The following is a 19,561-nucleotide window of genomic DNA, read 5'->3' as shown; positions in this document are numbered from 1 at the left end:
ATGTATGGTACAATCTCTAAATTATTATATTCATAAATACGTGCTCTTAAGTAATGTCTGCTTCCTCTGGCTGAACAGAAACTGCGTCCTAGTAGGAGTATGTTTTTACATCCAAGGGTACTGAGGTTATACATACAACTGCTCTGGTCATTTTACTGGGCTGAAATGGTGGAAGCATTACCCTTCAGTTACAACCAAGTAAGGATAGCTAATATGGGTATTAACCAACTAACTTACTGAATATTAGATATCAGCATTTCAACTTCAGTCTGGGAGTGTTCTGCAGTCATAGCAACCACTGGCAAGATCGTGATGAGCAGAACGATAAATTTCACACCACGATTATATCTGCAGGAGGTAATACCTTAAAATTATAAGGTTCAACCTCAAGATTTCAGATGTCATTACTTATATTTTTAGCAAACCTGGGGGACAAGGTTATAAATGATACTTCTTTATATATCTACCTATAGAGAAAAAAGTCTGCAGAAGACTGGGATGAAAACTCCTCGCCAGAATGCTTGCCAAATATGAGTGAGGCACTGGGTACCACAGAAAAACAGATAAACAACAAGGGAAAAAAATCAACAGTAATTGCAAATTAAGTAATTCACAGTGGTTTACTACAAATAGCAAAGTATTTTGGGGGTATTAACCAAGAATCCGTGGAAGCATTGCTGGTAGAACCAGGAAATCAGCCATTAGCTGCACTGATGAGCCTCCTCATGTCACCCAGAAAGACAGTGCACAGCCAGGAATAGAAACCGGTCCAGAGACTCCTGGTACATCACCACATCCTCTGAGCCCCAGCACGGACCGAATCCAAGCAAGGAAAAACCTGAACAATCAGCTACTGATCGAATTTGCCAAACATGTGTATCAGCTGGATTCAATTAAAGCCTTCACTGGACGTCAAAGACACTTCCCTGATTTCGCAGTACAAATAGAAATTTCTCGCTGAAACTTTAATAGTCAGTCGAGGACTTGGGTGATGACTTAAACAACCTATAAATACATAATAATTCTGATCCTCTGCAAGATACGTGTCGGCTAATATTACTAAAATTTAGTCCTTATTTCTATTTCCAGACATTTCTGCCTGGTAAAAGTTACTGAGCATTCAACCTTGAAAATATTCAGCAAAATAATATCTCGTGGAGTTCTTTCAAAGTCAACAGAGTCTAAAGGTGAACCCATTGTCTACCTTAGGACAGCTGCCTTCTAATTCCAACCCTGTGAAAGGTAAAAGCAATTACCAGGCTTAAAAGCCTTCTCGATCTTCAGAGAAAGGAATTATTTAAGTCACCTATACTGCTGCTTCAATGGGTGTCACTCACCACCCTCACTCCCTTCACCTTTCAGCCCACCTGGCAATCAGCAGCGTCGGGATGCAGTGTGCAGAACCTCCCATGAACCCGGGGCATGGCAGGCTCCCGCCTCACTCCTTCTGGAATTAGCCAGAGGAAAGTAAAATTGAAACCAAATCTTAGCAGCAAGCTTACCACAGCAACGAAAGGATCTCAACTGATCTTTCACTCCAGACTTGCTCTGCTCACACTCATCAGGCAAGGCTTTCCATTCCCCCAAAATTAAAATGTTTGCAATGATTTAAAAACAGGGAAATATTTACCTCTACATTACTGCATAATCTCATTTAATTGGCACCTAAGTTACACAACAGCCCAGAGGACACAGAGTTATTCTAATCTATGCTGTGGGGGAAAGGGAAAGATGTGTGAGTGTTCATAGACTATACTCCCATGTCCCGCTCATGTATCCTCCTCACTGCCAGAACACGACGCACTAGAACACGTCTATTTTGCAGAGGAAAGGGCTGCAGACTTTAATTGGCAATGGGCAAGCAGTTTACCCTGGGTACATATACCATTTAATGTGAGTCTCCTTAGAAAAATGAGACAATTTGATAAACTAAGGGTGAGGTACAGCAGCAGTTTAACTATGAACACTAGGTCTCCTATCCAGAGCAGAAAGGAAGGAGACTGAGTCCAAAGACAAATAGACAACCGTCCTCGGGCAACTTTACTTGTCCCTTCTTCTTCACCTCCCCAACAGAGAAGGCAATAGGGGAGCACAGCTCAGAACACAAAGACTGGGTGCCGGGAGGAAGGAACTGTGGAAGCAAAAGAACCTTTTAGCCAATTAAAATCTTCAGAATGATATCTATGGCCATTACCGACTAGACCACACTCAATTTTATGCAGAACTCTGTGTGTGTGTGTGTGTGTGTGTGTGTGTGTGTGTGTGTGTGTATGTGTGTGTGTGTGCCCATTTGTGTGAGAATGCAGGTGCTCGCAGGCCACAGCACACACTTGGAGGTCAGGTGACAATCTCAAGTGTCAGTTCTCTTCTTCTACCTTGCTTGAGACAGGGCCTCTTTACCGTTTGCCACTATGTAAGTCACACTAGCTGGCCTATGGGAGTCTAGGGCTCTCCTGCCTCCACCTCCCGACTCACTGTAGGAACACTGAGATTACAAGCACTCATCACCCCCAGTCCATGGTTCTGGGGATTCAGACTCGGGTTCTCACGCCTGGACAGCAAGTTCTTTATCCTCTGCTTCTCCCTAATCTTAGAACCAGGTATATCAATGACGTCGTTTCTTGTTATCATTATCACAAGTTATATTATAAATGGCATGTCTCACTGTCTCCATTTTATGGGGAAAGAAACTTACAGTCTACGTTCTAATTGGCTGGTTTCACCGATACAATGGTTCAGTAACAGGTTCCATTTCAGAATTTTAGTCTCCAGCTGATGCTTAACTACTCTACTGGAGTGGCACCTGAATAAAACAAAGGGAAGATACTCCCAAAGTAAATATGAAACAACATCTCACTATCATGACCAGATAAAAAGCTCCGTCTAAGATAAAACTGTCCCCAGAGTATCGTGTCAGAATGTCTGAATCCTTGCAAAACACGAAGTACCAAGTCCAATTTGTTGAGGCTTGGTGCCATAAAAGAATGTCAACACTTAGGGCAGGAAACGGCTACAAGGGGGTTTTAGTCCGTAACATATTACCAGAGAATCCTCAGCACAGGAGAACTCCGGGAAGGTATGAAGCCTGTTTCCTGTTTCAAAAACCCATGAAAACACATCAGATTTCCTCACTCAGGACAACATCTACAGATAAAGATTTCGTTCCCGGGTAGCAGGAGGTATCGGGCAGCCATGGAGATCAGAGCTGTAGGCTTTAGAATCTCTGGGGAGTGGTAGACTGAGACCAGAGGAGAAACACAGAAGGGATTTGGAAAGATCTGAAGAGGCTCACCCTGCTGAGGGAGGGTGGGGCCAAGCTGCTGGTCAAGTACCAACTTTGAAAGCTTCCCTGTGTCTCTTCATCGTTTTCCAATGTGGGGAATGCATTGTTTCTATTAAGAGGGCTTTTCCTTCAGCAGCCTTTTTCCAAGTGTTTCCTCTGTACACACTGTTTCTGAGCAATGAGAGTGAACAGCAGAGAAGAGGTCAGCACAATGCAACCGGACACTTAGGTCCAGAGCTCAGAATAGCCCCAGCCCCGGACCTGGCCCCTCCCTTCCCATATGATAGGTTTTGATTCACTCCTTCTCTGCAATTATAGTTTTGAACTCTGTAATTATTAACAGATGTTTACCAGGCCCCACCTTTTTCTTTAGAACACACTACCTTCCTCCAACACACATGAATAGAGAGAGCATCGTAATATCCTCTAGTGAAAACTAGCTTAAGTCATTATGATTTCATGACTGTAAAATGCTGAGGTCCTGACCTCCAAAAAGACAAAAGCCACCATTTCATCATTTTAGTCTATTTTCAAAACATAGACCAGAACAGTAAGAGGGGTTTAGAGAGAGAAGTTTTAATGCCTCCTTTTTCTTATCACTTCAAATATATAGGCATTGTAAAACTGAAAATGATCCTTGTAAAATCAAACAGGATACCAAGGATAAGATAGAGACCATATCATACAACCTGACTTTAAGTACTAAGAACAAAATACTAACTAAAAATATGAGCAGATTTTTGAGAATGATATAATTTTGCACGTGCTTTACTTAGTCCATATTCTATATTGATGAGTGCATCCTTTGTTCTAACAAATATTGGGTGATTGTGCACTCATCCCCAAATACTGTCTTATACTTCCAAAATTTATTTCTCTGAAAAGACCTCATGATAAATTCCAGAATTTGCAACAATACTCTCTTTCTGAATGAACATGGGGGGGAGGCTTTTAGGATTATTTCAGCCTTTGACAGGTGGGAGCACACTTCCTGTGGAACTCAGCTTTGAAGTGGAGAGAAAACACCACAATACAGCCTTAACTGCTCTGAGAGAGCACCGACCAAGCTCCAACCAAGCTCCAGCTACGTCGACATTTCAGACCATATTGTCCTGCTGTTCTTTATGTTTCCTGAGTTGCTAGTTGGACTCAGAGTTAAGGAGAGGCTCCTCCTCATGAAGTCAGAGCTGCCAAGGCCGCTGGGGAGTTACCTAGCCCAGCAGAGCCAAGGCCTTATCTCAAAGGATAAGGTGGAGTTTGCTCTTTTCCCCTATTGCGAAATATGAGAATATTAAGTAATCTGTTTATATCACACGGATCCAAAATCCAAGCTGACTTTATTTTTTGAGACAGGGTCTTTGGGCTGCCCTTGAACTCCTGATCCTGCCTCGGCTTCTCAAGGGCTGAGATTACAGATACATACCACTAAGCCCATCCCCCAAGGTGTCTTTTTTTATAACCTATACAGTTTCCTCTGGGGGGAAAACAACTATCCATACAATTTCCTCTGGGGGGAAAAAAGCTACCTCAAACTTGGCTTAACTGACAAAACCTGGCAATTTCCCCTGAAATCAAACCCAAGTAGTTGTTTCCCATGGTCTAGGCTGCTATGGCAATATCAGTTTATCATCTACTGACTAGTTCTATCCAGAAGTGCCCGAGAAGCAGCTCAGGATTTTGGGTTCAGAGCAGATAAAGAAACAGATCTTCCATTTATTTCCAAGATTACAACTGGCACTTGGTTTCCCTTACAGAATGCCATTAACACATGGGGGAGATTTTATGAAAACAAGGTTTAAGTCTTTAAATATATGTGGCATGGATAAGTTCATTATTTAAACAAAAGATGACTCCTCTCCTGACTCACTCTGCTCTCGGGGAGTTTTGCAGCTGATGGTTCTCTATGAAGATTTTAGGAGGAGGATTAAGTGTTGTGCCGCCCACTGAGAGAAAAGTTGAACAAGGTGAACTGGGGGCACGGTCTGAAGTCTCAGTCACTGCAGCCCCAGAAAAACATCATTAGGAAAAGCTCGGAGAGAACCTAGAATTCTTCTGGCCTCAGTGAACTGAATCCAGGCATCCCTATCTTTACTATATGAACATTTGTCATGTTCATATAGTAAAAAGTAACTATACCTACTAGATCTCAGTTATTGAAACTTATGGAAATTACTAAAAAGTGAAGTATTTAAGCTTACTTTGGCAAGGTGTGTTGCTAAGGTGACCAAACTTCAGTCATGGTCATCTTAGCAGGAAAATAAGCCATTTTCTGGGGTCAAGGGAAACATAACTGTTAATTTACAGGAAGGTTCAGGCTCCTTGTCCTTTGAACTCTCCATCCTGAAGTCCCAGTGTTTACTCCTGCTTCAATGCGTCAAAGACTCAGCTATTCAGGAAGTAACACGTTGTTCCCCATTGGTACTGCCTTTTTCTATAAAATTACAACTATGAGATCCACTCACAACCTTGAGAAATATATCCCTACTTAAAAGTTAATCTACATCAGAAGCCAACCACCATCCCTTTCCTTCCTCAATCACAGGACCCACAGATGTGCCATGAACCCTTGGTCCATTTCAGCTTCTCTGTACTCTCACCCAGAGCTAATACTACATCTGCATGCCCCCAGCCCAATTTGATGAAGCCAGCTGAGAGAGGAGAGGGCCGAATGGAAGGTACCGAAGGATAAAGAAGCAGTTCATAACTTCCAACCCTTCTACTATAGGAATGTTTCCACTGTTGGAAGGTCATACCAAATCCACTGTAAGCGACCACCATCCTAAAAGGCCTAGGATTCAAAACCAGACAACTGAACATGCCTTGAAATAAAAGGGATCGATCACACACAGGCCAACAATGCAAAAGAGTGACTGTAATGTGGATGCCCTGTGAGAATGGAAAGTACAAGCTTCGTGGCCATAAAACCAGCACACTTCTTGCACTGAACCAGGCACCTTCTATAACCTTTGGTTGCCTTTCTGTTTCTCTCCCAAAGAAAGCTGGCTACAGAAGTCCGTGTTATTTATATTATGATTTATGCTATGATCAATAGATTAATTTTCTGCTTGAAAATCAAGGGAAATAATTCAGGAAATACACTTTGTAGACAAAGCTTTAAGAACCCAGGGCAGTCATCTACTGCAGTACTGTGCTGTTGATCCAAAGCACCTCCAGGACTGGAGATTTACATCTCCTGAGAACTCAGCCGGGACCTTGTTCCCAAAGGAGAATGTGTGCACACCGTACATTCCCATTCCCAAGGTTTTTTTCACTTTAATTGTTCTACAACGCTAGCATTTGCATCCAGCCTACATTATTTCTTCTGCTCTAACTTGAGGACTTTATCTCCTCTTTTACAGTCGGGGATAATGACAGTGGTTACAATGAGTTTCAGCACTAGAGCAAAGTTTTACTCTTTTGCCTTCCGCAACTTCACATTTTCCCATAGTCACAGTGTAAAAAAAAAAAAAAAAATGCAAGGAACCCATAAAACAATATGAAAGAAAATACTGCAGTTTCCGCTTTCCTAAGAAACTTCGACATCCAATTCTTGTTCGTCAGTCTCAAGTGCTTAAGTGTAGGGAGCCAGGGGGTGGGGCAGAGGGGGCACCAATCTTCCAGAGGGCAGAAGAAACTCACTAAAGAAACACGAGAAACCACGTTAACCACCACCGTGCTGGGGCTGCTCCCAGAAGCACAGGGGCATGAACACCCTTGACCTGGGGCCCCAGCTGCTTGAAGCATTGCTTCAGAACACCCAATATCCACCTCCTTCTTCTCAGCCTCACCATCCTCTTCGCCAAGGCTCTGGGGAGGCACGAGCTAACCAAAGGGACCAGTCAGTCCACAGCCTCCAAAACAGGGAGGGGACTATCTCTCAAGTGACATTCACAGGAGAAACCGATCACATCGTTCATCTACGAGTTTCCTTGGATGCTATCCCTAACCCTGACTGCCCTATGAAATCTCGTAGAAATACCAATAACAGACTATGTATTTGTGATGCCTTCACATTATCACTTCCCAAATTATTAATGAAGCCCTGCCTTCTCACCACCAATCAAGCAGCACTCCCCTGATGTTCCTGGTAAGTCAGGAGGTGAGGGAAGGAAGCACATACTGAAGTATGTTGGCGGCAGATAAAATAGAACTCTCCTTCAGTTTTAACATTAGTGAAAGAGGTTCCGAGGAGTTTTTAAATGGAAAATGCCTGTCTGAGTTTCCTGAAGGAAGACTTGTCTATGACAACTATTCTCATACCCCTCAGCTTAGACCTGTTTTCCCTACAACAATGATTATCGTTCTCTCCTTCGGCAACATCTGCTTCTCTCCCCCGGTAAGCTCCAAAAAAAAAGGAACAGTAGAAAGTGCTAACAAATACATTTCTATAGATCTGGCAGCTCCCAGGAATTATCTAGTAAAACATTCGTTTCTAGTGGAGAGGTAAAGCTAACACAAGCACCTACTTTAAAATAACACGGGGGGGGGGGTCCCAGGTAAGCCCCTGCCCACTTCAATTCTGAGGGTCCGATAAAGTTCTTAGAATTACTTCCTGTGCTGAAGCAAAATGTGGAGATTAAAGGAACTCCTCCGGCAAGGTTTAGTGTTTAACTTTTAAAATGTTAAGATGCATGAAATACATGAGTGCCGTTATCTACAGAGCACATGGATATAAACACACACTTTCCCAGACCCAAAGGGCTCACCTTCTACTTCTTCTTCATCACACACGTGTTTAAGGAACGAAGCCCCTCTGTCCAGAACAGCTTCATCCTCCATCCTATAGTAATAGAAGAGAAAAAAAGAATGCTCAGACTTCTCCTGAAGTGAGCCACTTGAAGCAGCCCAGCTTCTGGGCAGGTTAACCTGCAAGCTGTTGTTCATGTTTGCAGGGCAGAGTCCTTCTTCCTCTGGTGGCTGTCACTCCTTCACGCAGCTCTTCTCATCTGGTGCTTGAGAATGTGCTGGCCCCACATAGCTTCAGTTCTAACCTTGAGAGGGCAGCCCCATGGAGAGGTAATAGAAAATAATCCCAATCTTGAAGCCTGGATGGTGAGGGAGATTCTCCCTTTGGGGAGTTGCAGAAGAGAAAAACAGAGATGAAAGCAAAAGAAGAAGAAGAAGAAGGGAAAAAAATACCAAAAGAGGAAGTTTGATGTGTCTGGAGTGTTCGTGATGATCGTTTGTGGAAATCCAGTTTCGGTGCTTAGCTCTTTAAACACCCACTGCACAAAATGTATACCCTCTTAGGAGCACATGCACACCCACCCACACACAGAGCGACAGGGAGTTAGGCTAATGCACAGTGGGAGCCTCGCTTGCAGCCAGCCTCTTAATACCAGCCCAGGATTCTGTGTTGAGTGGCAAGCGTTGAGTCACATGTTGGCCTCACGGCAATCTGACATCTGAGGATTATCTCGCACCAGGGCTACAGCAGTAGGCACATATACATGCCACCCATCCATTCATTTCCACACTCCTGTCACGTGTCCCTCTGTGCGCTGGAGGCACTGTTAACTCTTCTCTGAAGGGCACGAAGTTCTTCATTTTGTAACCACGCTATGCTGCTGTCCTCCTGCCTCCTTACATAATAGGATCTACTCGGCAATTTCATATGCTAAATAAGACCTCAGAATCTATCCAAGGAACGACAGCGGGTTTTTTTTTTTTCTTTTTTTTTTTTTTTTTTTTTTTTTTTTTTGCAGTCTCCCGGTGCCAAACATGTTTCTAGTTTACAGAATGAGTGAAGCTTTATTCCCTTACTCTTGGCTCCTTTGCATTGCATTAACTTTCATATACAGAATTCCATGAACTCTATTTATAGTGGAAGCAGAAAGAAATCCTGAACTGCTCCGATGCTGCTTGTGTAGTATGGGTCTTGTAACAAAGAAGACTTTCTCGGGGACAGCTGCTCTCTGTCATCGCGTGTATGAGCCTTGCCAGAGAACCACATGTTCCCTCTGTATTCCAGTCATCCAGTTGTATGCCCAAGCACTGGAGATGCTGGAGTTTGTTTTCAGATATTTGCTGTAGTCTAGGCAGAGGTGCACTGAATTCAGCTTTTCCCTTCCCATTTTAGGACTATAGCTCCCTTACCCAGCAATCACCTTTGCATAAAAGGTCAGAAGCAAGAAACAGAAATCTAATTCAACCACTTAGTACTTATGCCACCTGGAGCACAGTACTTAACTTTTTTGAGCCACAGGGATTTTTTTTCCTTGTATAAAATTAGAGTAGTCATATCAATTTCACAGTGACTCAACACAATACTATCAACTCTGCCTTGATTGCTCTGAAATTCGAATGAGGTGCCAAACTTAAAAGCATTCAGCATCGAACTTAGCATACAATACTTTGTTTTATAAACGCGGTCTTCTAGGCCAGTAAGGTATCTCAGCAGGTAAAGGTGCTTGCCTCCACACCTGGTGACCTGAGTTTGAACCCTAAAACCCACATGGCAGAGGGAAAGAACTGACTCCACACACAGAGACACAGACAGACAGACAGACTGACTGACTGAGGCAGAGATACACATATACATGTAATAACATTCTATAATAAATAAGCTTCTTTTTTTTCTTCACTTTTTTCCCTTTACCAGCCCTGGAGAGTGATGTCACTAAGAAATTCATTACTGGTCTTTAGCCATGCCACCCTGACTGCACCCCATCTCATCTAATCTCAGAGGCTAAGCAGGGGTAGGCCTGGCTAGGACCTGGATGGAAAGAAACATAGGACTTTGGGACCCTGCAAGAGTCTTCTTTTGGGGATATGAGCCTCATGCAAGACAGCTCATCCTGACACGTTGGAATACCTCTCTGTACTCAAACTAAACGTATAAACAAGATATGGGTCAGTCAGCAGGATTATAGTGGGAATGAAATACCTTAAAGACTAAGAAGCCAAGCCATTTACCAGTCTCTCTGAGCCTTGGGTTCCCAGGAAGATTAAATGATACAGCGCTACTCACGGGTTCAGCAAATATTTAATTACTGCTTGCTATATTCCTGATACTCTTCAGAGGGAGGGGAACAAATCTACAAATAAAAAAGTTCCTTTAAAAAAAAAAAAAGCTAACAATGAACAAGATAATGTCAGAGAGCAGCAGTGAGATCTTTGCGCAGCGTGACGCAGCACCAGGGGCTGTCTAGCCTTCCAAGCGAAGGGAACAACAAGTGACAAGGCCCTGGGGTGGGAAAGCTTAGCACCATCCGAGAACTGATGTCAGATCTAGACAGCAAGGGGTCAACTGTACAGCTGACACTGGAGAGAACCAGGTCATGCAAGCCAGGGGAAGGGGGTCAACATGGAAGGTATGGTCTGTTTTCCCTTTTCAAAGGATCGCTCGACCCGTGGCGTGGGAAACAGGTGGTTAGGGAGCAAGAGAAACTCCCAAACTAGCACAAGAACGGAGGGGACCGTGTGAGAAAGAGAGTCGTCCATTCTGTACACTCTCTAAGAGGGAGGTGTGCACCCTGCACATAAAGTGTTGCTGATGGGATCGCAGCCGCCGGGGCCTGGAACGAGGGGCTTGCGGCTGGTACTCAAACATGGCAATGGTCATGCATCAAGCCGGGGCTGAGGCTATTACCAGACGCACTCATGCAGGAAGGAAGAATAGGCCCAAGGGAGGAGACCTGAGACCACCTGCTAAAACACACCAACATCCCCAAATCGGGCAGTGAGGCAAGTGGACATGGGGTATGAGTGACCTCAGGGAACTCAGAGAGAGCAGAGAACTCCATCTGAAAGCTGAGAGAGACAGACGGGGAAGCAAAGGCTGGCTTTGGCAACAAGGAGGATGCGGTTGTCTATACCAGAAGCGCTTTGAAACAGGCCATGCTCAGGGTTGGGGGAGACAGGAACAGAGAGGGTGCTCGTCTGCTCCCTCTTCTCTTTCCTGCCTCCCCCCCCCCCAGTGAGGAGGGGAGTAAATATTAACTGAGCATCTACTGTGCGGCCTGCACACTGCGATACACAGTCACATCTACCTTCTTGAAGACTTCCCCTGGAGGTCAGGGAGCAGTCCAAAGTGCAAGGAGCCATTAGTTACCCAGTATTTGTATACACAGATAAGAGTGACAGCTTAATGAGGATATTTTCTGAAAACCCCACTGAAGCTTTAAGAACGAAATCCCAGAGAGCTACAGTGCTGCACGTACCCTAACTGTGCACTGTTCTCTTTGGAAAAATAGAAAGAGTCTGTCCCTCATCTCTTCTCAGAACTGACCCCAGGTCAGTCAGCATGCTGAATGTAACACAACTAAATGTAGGCTTCACTTTGTACGCTCTCACCCATCGGGCGGGTCCGAAAATATTTTGTTGTCTCTTGATATATTTTCTAAAGAAAACATTTAACCTCGAAATCTAAGCCTTTTCCAAAATTGCATGCCACAAGCCAAAGAAAAGGAAAAACAAGAAAGCCGGAGACGATTGGAAAGGGAGGTAGAAAAGTCAGTGCATAAGCCCTCTGGCCAAGCTGAGAACACTGCCCAGCCCCACCGTCTGAGTAGGGAGTGGGGGGTCATGATTGGTGCATTCCTTGGCTCTTTGATGCATAGTTCACATTCCCTTCAAGCCTATACATAGCAAGTCATCAGAACTTCCTTCTTTCTGATGGATCACGCAGAGCGCCTGAAAACAGACCTCCTCTCTGCGGAAAAGGGGCAAGCGAAACAAAGCAAAAACATAAAACCTGGCAGCCCTTGCTCCGCCTCAAGAGCAAGGTCATCCTGGTGAACTTGGCCCTCTCCACAGACCAGAGAGATTTCCCCGCTTTCCCCATCTTTACATGACACATATCAGTTCTTCAGTCTTACGTCCTCTTTGCAGTTGCTGGCTATTATTAGTAAGACAGAGATACCATGTAAAGTGGCTGACCCAACCATTTTCCCCTCTATAAATCAGTTGGAAGAAATTAACTCATCCAGTCCCTAATCAGGCCCCCAAACCCATCCTTAAAAATGTCCCTTGCACGTGCCCTGCATTTTTGCTGAAAATGAGGAGGAAGTGTGCTTCCACGCAGCTTCAGCATTGCTCACATCGCTAGCACGAGGCAGAATTCAGAACTGATTTGGAAGCTCCTCACCATGCATCAGGGGGTTAAGAGTCACACCAGTCAGGGTAAAAATCCACTTTGGGATCAACGCTGCCTTCCTTCCACCTGGGCTCTGATCGGAGAAGTGATACCCCTGCCATACAAGTCCAGACCCATGGTGGGGCTGTTCATAGTCTCCGTTATTCTGGGATAGCAAAATGATTTAACTGGAACACATGTCAAATGGTCTGCCAAATGGGCAGGCCTCTCACCAGCCGGTCCTAATCACTGAGCAGGCCTGTGAGGGTGACTTAAGTCCGGCACGAGAAACATTTGTGCAGAACTGTCGGCCACTGGGCCCCAAGCACCCATCCACATTCCAGCCCTCTGAGATCCCACCCCCCCTGAGCCTGCGCCAACTGCCAACGTGCTCACCAACTAGTACTCACAGCGCCAGCAGCTGCCACTCAGCCAGTCAGCAAGTGGCAGGCCGCCAGCACACAAGTCTGGAGAACACCGGCCTGCTAGTCCCAGTCCCGCTAAAGGTTGAAGGTCTTCGGGTATGCTAGCCTTTAGATTCGCCTCACTTGCCCTCCTGCCTCCCTCTACCATCCTTCCCCGCCGCCGCCGCCGCTGCCGCCGTGCCTCCCACGGTAGCAGTTCACTTGTCTCTATGGTAACAGCATCTGGTTTCGGAGTTAGAACTTCAGGCAGCACAGTTCTCTCTTAGCCTGGGGCTTTTGCCAAGGGGTGCACCAGCAAAAAGGCGGCTAGCTGCCTGAGCTGCAGCCACCTGCCTCCTCGTCACCGCAGGATGGCAACTCTGGGTGGGTTCTCGGAGCGTGGCATCTAAGGGAACGGAACACACACACACACACACACACTGTAAGGCAGCGTGCTAGCCACAGTGGAGAGGGGCCATGCTAGGGCTTGTCGTCAGAGTCCAAAACCAGCCCCCTATCTTCCCTAGCCTGGGCCAGGGTGTCCAAAGATGAGTGTTGTCGGGGACTTCTGACTGCTTCCAGAGATGGCACCGGGGAGCAGGATGACTCCAGCTGTCAACATGTCCAAACTAGAGTCTGACATCACTGGGTCAATGTGTGCACGCAGCTTCAATTTTATTAGTTAACCTTGTATGTAAATTCATTCTATTTTATCCTTGCCAGCTTGGTCTGTTTATGACATCCAACGAACCCCATCACCTCTGGCTTTATAAAAGCCTTCCTGTACGCAGCAAATGTCAAAGAGTGCTGTGCGCACATGCCCTAAGGCACAGACATGTATAGGGAGTGGAAAAGTACTGGAAATGAAGGCTTTCATGTTAGGCATTGCTGTTGTGGTAATTATACTGCTGGGGAGCTTTCCTTGTGGACCGAAAGGTATTGCAAGTCTCAAAGCCCAAAATTTGGCTATGCCTGCCCTTTTGGCTGGTCTTAAGTCAGATGAGAGGTAGAACGCAGCACATCACAGTTTTCTACTCAGGAACTATAAAAAATGCAACGATCAACCTAGCCTCCAGAACTGTCCACTCCCACGAGCGTTCCCAAGCCGTTCCCTATCCACATCACTTCTAAGGAGGTGAAGAATCACTCTTATTAGATGCTCGCTGCAAACGCTTTCTTCTGAGTTTTTCTTTTTAACCAATAGCATTTTATTGGTGCTTTTGTTGCTTTGCAAAAATGTGTCGTCCGGATTTGCAACATGTACAGCAAGACCATCGTACTGTCAAAGAGTCACAGGTGACGAGAGAAGAGACATCTCGGCACGGCAAAGTGTACTGCCATCTGTTGGCAGCATGTGTTCACTACAGCCGACTGCAGGCAGTTGAGAGGGAAAGTTGAAACTGTTCCCTTCAAAAGTTCACAGAGCTCCCTGAGGGCCTAGCATCCCCACAGGAAGTGAGAGAGAACAATGTGGTCATTGGCTTAACCATGCACAGTGCTGAAGCTTTAGACAGATGTATTCCAGAGAGAGAGAGAGAGAGAGAGAGAGAGAGAGAGAGAGAGAGAGAGAGAGAGATCAACACAGAGAAACTGACAAGCGTGATTGATGGTAGCCCTGCCTCCCACAGATCTGCAGGCCACGAAACAGAGTAAACAGTAAACCTCCCTCCCAATTCAGGAGCTCCCTAATCAGCTTGGTCATTGACACAGGCCAAGGGCCAGGGAAATGTGGCCCCACATGAAATCAGATTTCAGGCTGAATAAAAAGCAAAACTGCAACCCAAAGCAGGATCATGCTGCACATAATTCTAGAGCTGCCTTAAACGTTCCTTTGTCCTCTCAGGCACTTATCCCAGAGATAAGTTCCCACCAAGACCTGGACGTGAATACTCGTCGCAGCTTTATTCATAATAGCTTTAAAAAAAAAAACACTAGAACTGACCCCAAGTGCCTTTCTATGGGTGAGTGGTTAAAAGGGTTTAGCCCATCCATATCATGGAATATGGCTTAGCAGGAGGCACAGATGAGCCACTGAGTCACAAGCTAAGACAATGTATCTCTAGGGGGTTATGCTCAAAGTGACAGCCCCAAGGGCTGCATGTTGTGTGTAATTCATTCATATAATCTTAAACTCCAGACATTTCAACTTGGTCAGTGGTAGATTATCTATGGTAGTCAGTCCACAGGCAGCACCAATAAGTAAACACCACAAATACGTCACACTGACATTTATATCAGTCTAGGGTTCTATATACATTTACTTTGGATTAATGTATATTAATCTAAGATTAGATTCAAGATGGCAGACAGGTAGGGACTCAAAAGCAGGGATTTTTTTTTTTCAGGACACAAGGCTGGGAGTCAGCCACATGGCACCAGATCTGGTATAGCCTCTGCCCTGGTCACCTCTGACACATAGAAATGACATCAGAAAAGAAGGGGCGTCCCCTCCCCCCCTCTCTCACCAATGTGGCAGCCAGACAGTTCACACTGCCCATCCTGAACCACCACCCAGCTGGCAAGGATGAGGCTGCTGGCATTTGGTAAGGTCTTCATCAGTTCCAGGCAAGGAGTTAAGCATCATATTATAAAGGCATTGTTTCCATCTGGACACTGTCACAGTTTGCCTGACGGACTTACACAACGCTGAAGATTCTAACTGAAGGATTTGAAGACCAGCGACAATACAGGGGCAGCTATTGAGGACACTCAAGTTGTTCATTTTTTTAAGCAGTTTCATATTAAATTTCTTAGTCAGCCTGTCACATAATGGGTTTCATGATGATGTTTTCACACACACAGATTCCTATCCTCAGCTCTTACTCCCTCTCCCCCAGTGTGGTATTGACCAAGGCCTGTAAATTTACCAAGACTAAGTTTCCCTATAAAATAGGAACACCAGATGTAGAAGTAGAGATTTGAGTGAGTACACCTCTTGGCTCTCATGTTTTCTACCATTATTTTAATATGGCATGGCATGCCACTTGAACACTTCTGATACACGGTGGACTTGTAGTCAGTCATAACAAGAACGAAACTATGTTAGTTATAGCAATGTCGATGGAGCAGAGCTCTTGTTAAGTGAAACCCGGCAGACTCACAAAGACAAGAAGCTCCCACTTCTGGGCATATGTAGAATGAGGGGCAGAGAATGGATGTGAAAGCAAAAGGAGGGACTATTAGGGATGTGGAGGGGAAAAGAGAATGTGGGGGTGATAAAAAAGGCATAAGAAGGAACGAATGTGTTCAAAGGACACCACGTGCATGTACAGAAATGGTGCAGTGTGGCTTTGTATAAGGATACGCTGTATAGCACACAAAATAATACGGGCATGTGAAAAGTGGGTCTCTAGAAAGATTGAATTAGATAGTCAAGTTTTTACCTCAAGAATTACCTCACTCAATACCTTACTTTCAGTTAGTTCTTTGACAACTTCATGGTCTGATTAAATTCACTCCCATCTCCCCCAACTCTTCCCACATCCGCCCTCTTCCCTATCACCCAACAGTTTGTCTTTTTTATTCTATCAAGGCCAATATGGGTTGACCAAATACTCTCGGATGTGTGTGGCCTTCTCCTGGAGTGGGGTTAACTAATCAGGGACAATAGTCTTAGAAAAAAAAAATAAACAAACAAACCAAAAAAAAAAAAAAACTGACCCTCTTTCTCCCAGCATCTAACAATTGCCAGTAGCTCCTTGGCTAAGCGGAAAACTTCACACCCAAACCCCAACCCCTTCTCCATGCTGGGACGTGGTCCGGCTCACGCTGACACGGGTCTTGTGCACACTGTCACACCCACTGTGAGTTCAGACATGGAGCTGCTCTGCTGTGTCCAAAAGACACTGTTTCATCCAAACCAGTCTTCCATGGCAATCCCTGAGCCCCTGGGGGAGAGGGGAGCACAGCATACATGTTCCATTTAGGGCTGAACGTTCTTCAGACTCTTAGTCTCTGCACCTCGGCCAGTTGTGTGCCTCCGTGTGATTCGCCGTCTACTGCAAACAGAAGCTCTCCGATGAGCGTCGATTCAGTCAAGTATGGGGATAACCATATGTCTTTAGGAGTTGGTTTAATACCATGTCTATTTATCAGAGTAGGAGGAGTAATGTCCTCACCTGGGATTGTCTCATTATCTATTAATTCAGTCACGTTTCAAATACTTACTACTTGCCAACTTCTACGACAAGCACTGTACAAAGTAAACTTGACTATCTAATTCCATCTTTCTAGAGACCCACTTTTCATATGCCCGTATTATTTTGCGTGCTATACAGCGTATCCTTATACAAAGCCACACTGCACCATTTCTGTACATGCATGTGGTGTCCTCTGAACACATTCGTTCCTTCTTATGCCTTTTTTTTATCACCCCCACATTCTCTTTTCCCCTCCACATCCCTAATAGTCCCTCTTTTTGCTTTCACATCCATTCTCTGCCCCTCGTTCTACATATGCCCAGAAGTGGGAGCTTCTTGTCTTTGTGAGTCTGCCGGGTTTCACTTAACAAGAGCTCCGCTCCATCGACATTGCTATAACTAACATAGTTTCGTTCTTGTTATGGCTGACTACAAGTCCACCATGTATATATGCCACATTTTCTTTATCCATTCATCTGTTGATAAGCACCAAGGCTGAGTCTGTAACTTGACCATTTTGAATACTGCAGCAGGAAATATGGGCACACAGGTGTCTCAGCAGTAGGCTGGTTTTGATGCTTAGGGGTATATGCCCAGAAGGAATAGAGCTGTGTCAGGTAACAGTTCTATTTTTATTTTTTTAAGGAATCTCTACATTGATTTTATAGTAGTTGGCTCAGGAGATAATAACAACTGACAAATCAGATTGTATCAAATTAAAATCTTCTGTGCCTCATGAAGTGGCACACACCTGCCAACTCAGCATCCATTTGAGAAGCTAAAAGAATAAGATCTTGAATTTGAAGCCAGCCCAGGCTACACAGTGAGATCTTGCCTCAAAACACAAATGAAAAGTGTCTAAGAAGATTCTCCACACCAAAACAAAAACAGTAGAGAAGATGGGAGAAAACCTTTGCACAGAGAATTTGCAATCAGCATCTAAAGAACTCAAAAAACTTAAACACCAAAAGAACAAACAACCCAATCAATAAATCACAAATGAACTGAACAGACACTTTTCAAATGAAGCACAAATGACTAACAAACATATGAAAAAAAAATCAATATCATTAGCCTTTAAGGAAATCCAAATCAAAATTACTCTGACATCCTACCTCACTCCAGTCAAAGATGGAGAACGTTGGTAACTACCCTGAAGACGCAGAAGGCCACTGCAGGGTCTCAACAGCAGTGATGCCCCCAAGCTGACAGCTTCCTTTAATGTCTACAGGTCTGCTACTGCACAAACATTTTCCATTATGGCGCTGCCTGGACCTACTTAGACCTCCCAGGGACCTCGTCCTTTTAGCCTAGATTACAAGCAAACGTGTGAGTCAGCCTCCTTCCACGCTGTGCCAGAAGCTAGGCCACGCCACTCTCAGCAACCCACTGACACCTAAGGGAACTTTAGCCCCTGGCTGTTAGCTTGGTGTTTCTGTGGTACTCCTCACAGTGGGAGCGGGTGTGTCTCTGACTCTTTGGCCTGCTCTTGGGACTCTTCCACCCACTGGAGTGCCTTGTCCAGTCTCGATATGAGGACCTTTGCCTTGTCTTCATGTGTCCTGGTTTGTCCTGTTTGGTTGTTGTTCTCTTGAAGGTCTGCCTACTCTTTTCTGAGGGGCAGTGGACCTGTGAGGAGAGGGGAGCTGGAGAGAGCTGGGAGGACTGGAGGGAGGGGAAATTGTAGTTGGGATGTAGTATATAAGAGAAGAATCTATTTTCAATTAGAAGAAGGAGGAGGAGGAGGAGGAGGAGGAGGAGGAGAGGAGAAGAAGAAGATGACGACGACAACTTTAGCCCAGAATTCAGCTCCAGCCCAGTGAAGGTGCTTGACATAAAGGTAATCTCTACCAGCTCATGTTAAACATCGTTACCACTGTCTGCCTCATTGTCTCTACAGCACAAGACTTAGGGAGGTACCCCTAAACCGTCATCTACCTGAATTTGCCTCAGCAATGTAATGCTTAGTATCTGAAGAAGCCAATGCCAACAATTAGCACACAGACATCATGGGAATACAGTGAAATTGGTCTGTTAGTATTGAAGCCTGTGGCTGAAATCTATACCTTAAATAGTAACAGACTACTACTTCCAAGTGGGTTTCAATCATGAGTTTTCTAGATTCATATTAAGAGAGCAGAGGGCGTGTGGAAATCACAGATTCTATTGCTGAACCTGGCTGGATTGAAAGTGGGGGTTCCCTGGACTGGCCTCCCTGTATCAAATGGAATAAAGGATTAGTCTGGCCCTGGTGGAAAGAAGAGTGACCCATGCTGTAGGAGATGCTCTTCCCACCAAAAAAATAACACTCCAACATGGTCAGGAAACAAAGGACCCCTGTGAGACAAAGGCCAAACACAAAGTGTGGGCTGAAGTCCTAATTTGCACAAATCAACTTCTTTAGAAAAAGTTGGAGACAATCGAAAAAGTTTGAATATTAACTGGGTATTGGCTGTTACTAAGGAACTGTTGGTGATTTTATTAGGTGTGAGAGTAAGTAGCACTGGATATTTCTTGACTATTTTCCCCCATTTTATGATAGTGTGTGTGTGTAATATATGTACATGTGTGTGCCAGTATGCATACACACATACCCATGCACTAGCATACTATGCATACACATGAGGAGGGGGGTGGTCCTGGGTGTCTTCCTCCATGG

The 19,561-nt window shown here is 44.9% G+C and overlaps 1 protein-coding gene across 10 annotated transcripts in view; it reads right to left on the bottom strand.

Annotated features, from left to right (window-relative positions):
• The window catches only part of Slc4a4 (solute carrier family 4 member 4), a 427,900-nt gene that overhangs the window by 281,850 nt on the left and 126,489 nt on the right, over positions 1-19,561 (bottom strand). For 5 of the 10 annotated variants that reach the window (XM_028888567.2, XM_028888892.2, XM_028888700.2 and 2 more), the window contains one exon: positions 7,990-8,063. In XM_028888567.2, coding sequence (XP_028744400.1) covers positions 7,990-8,063 — 74 coding nt within the window. Of the gene's footprint in view, positions 1-7,989; positions 8,897-19,561 lie in introns of those variants that run through there. The other 5 variants (XM_028888765.2, XM_028888475.2, XM_028888391.2 and 2 more) reach the window with 5 other exon arrangements.

The sequence above is a fragment of the Peromyscus leucopus genome, chromosome 10 (genome assembly GCF_004664715.2).
Source record: "Peromyscus leucopus breed LL Stock chromosome 10, UCI_PerLeu_2.1, whole genome shotgun sequence".
Classification (NCBI taxonomy): domain Eukaryota; kingdom Metazoa; phylum Chordata; class Mammalia; order Rodentia; family Cricetidae; genus Peromyscus; species Peromyscus leucopus.
Note: the sequence above shows the minus strand (reverse complement) of the source record. Positions and strands in the feature narration are given on the sequence as shown.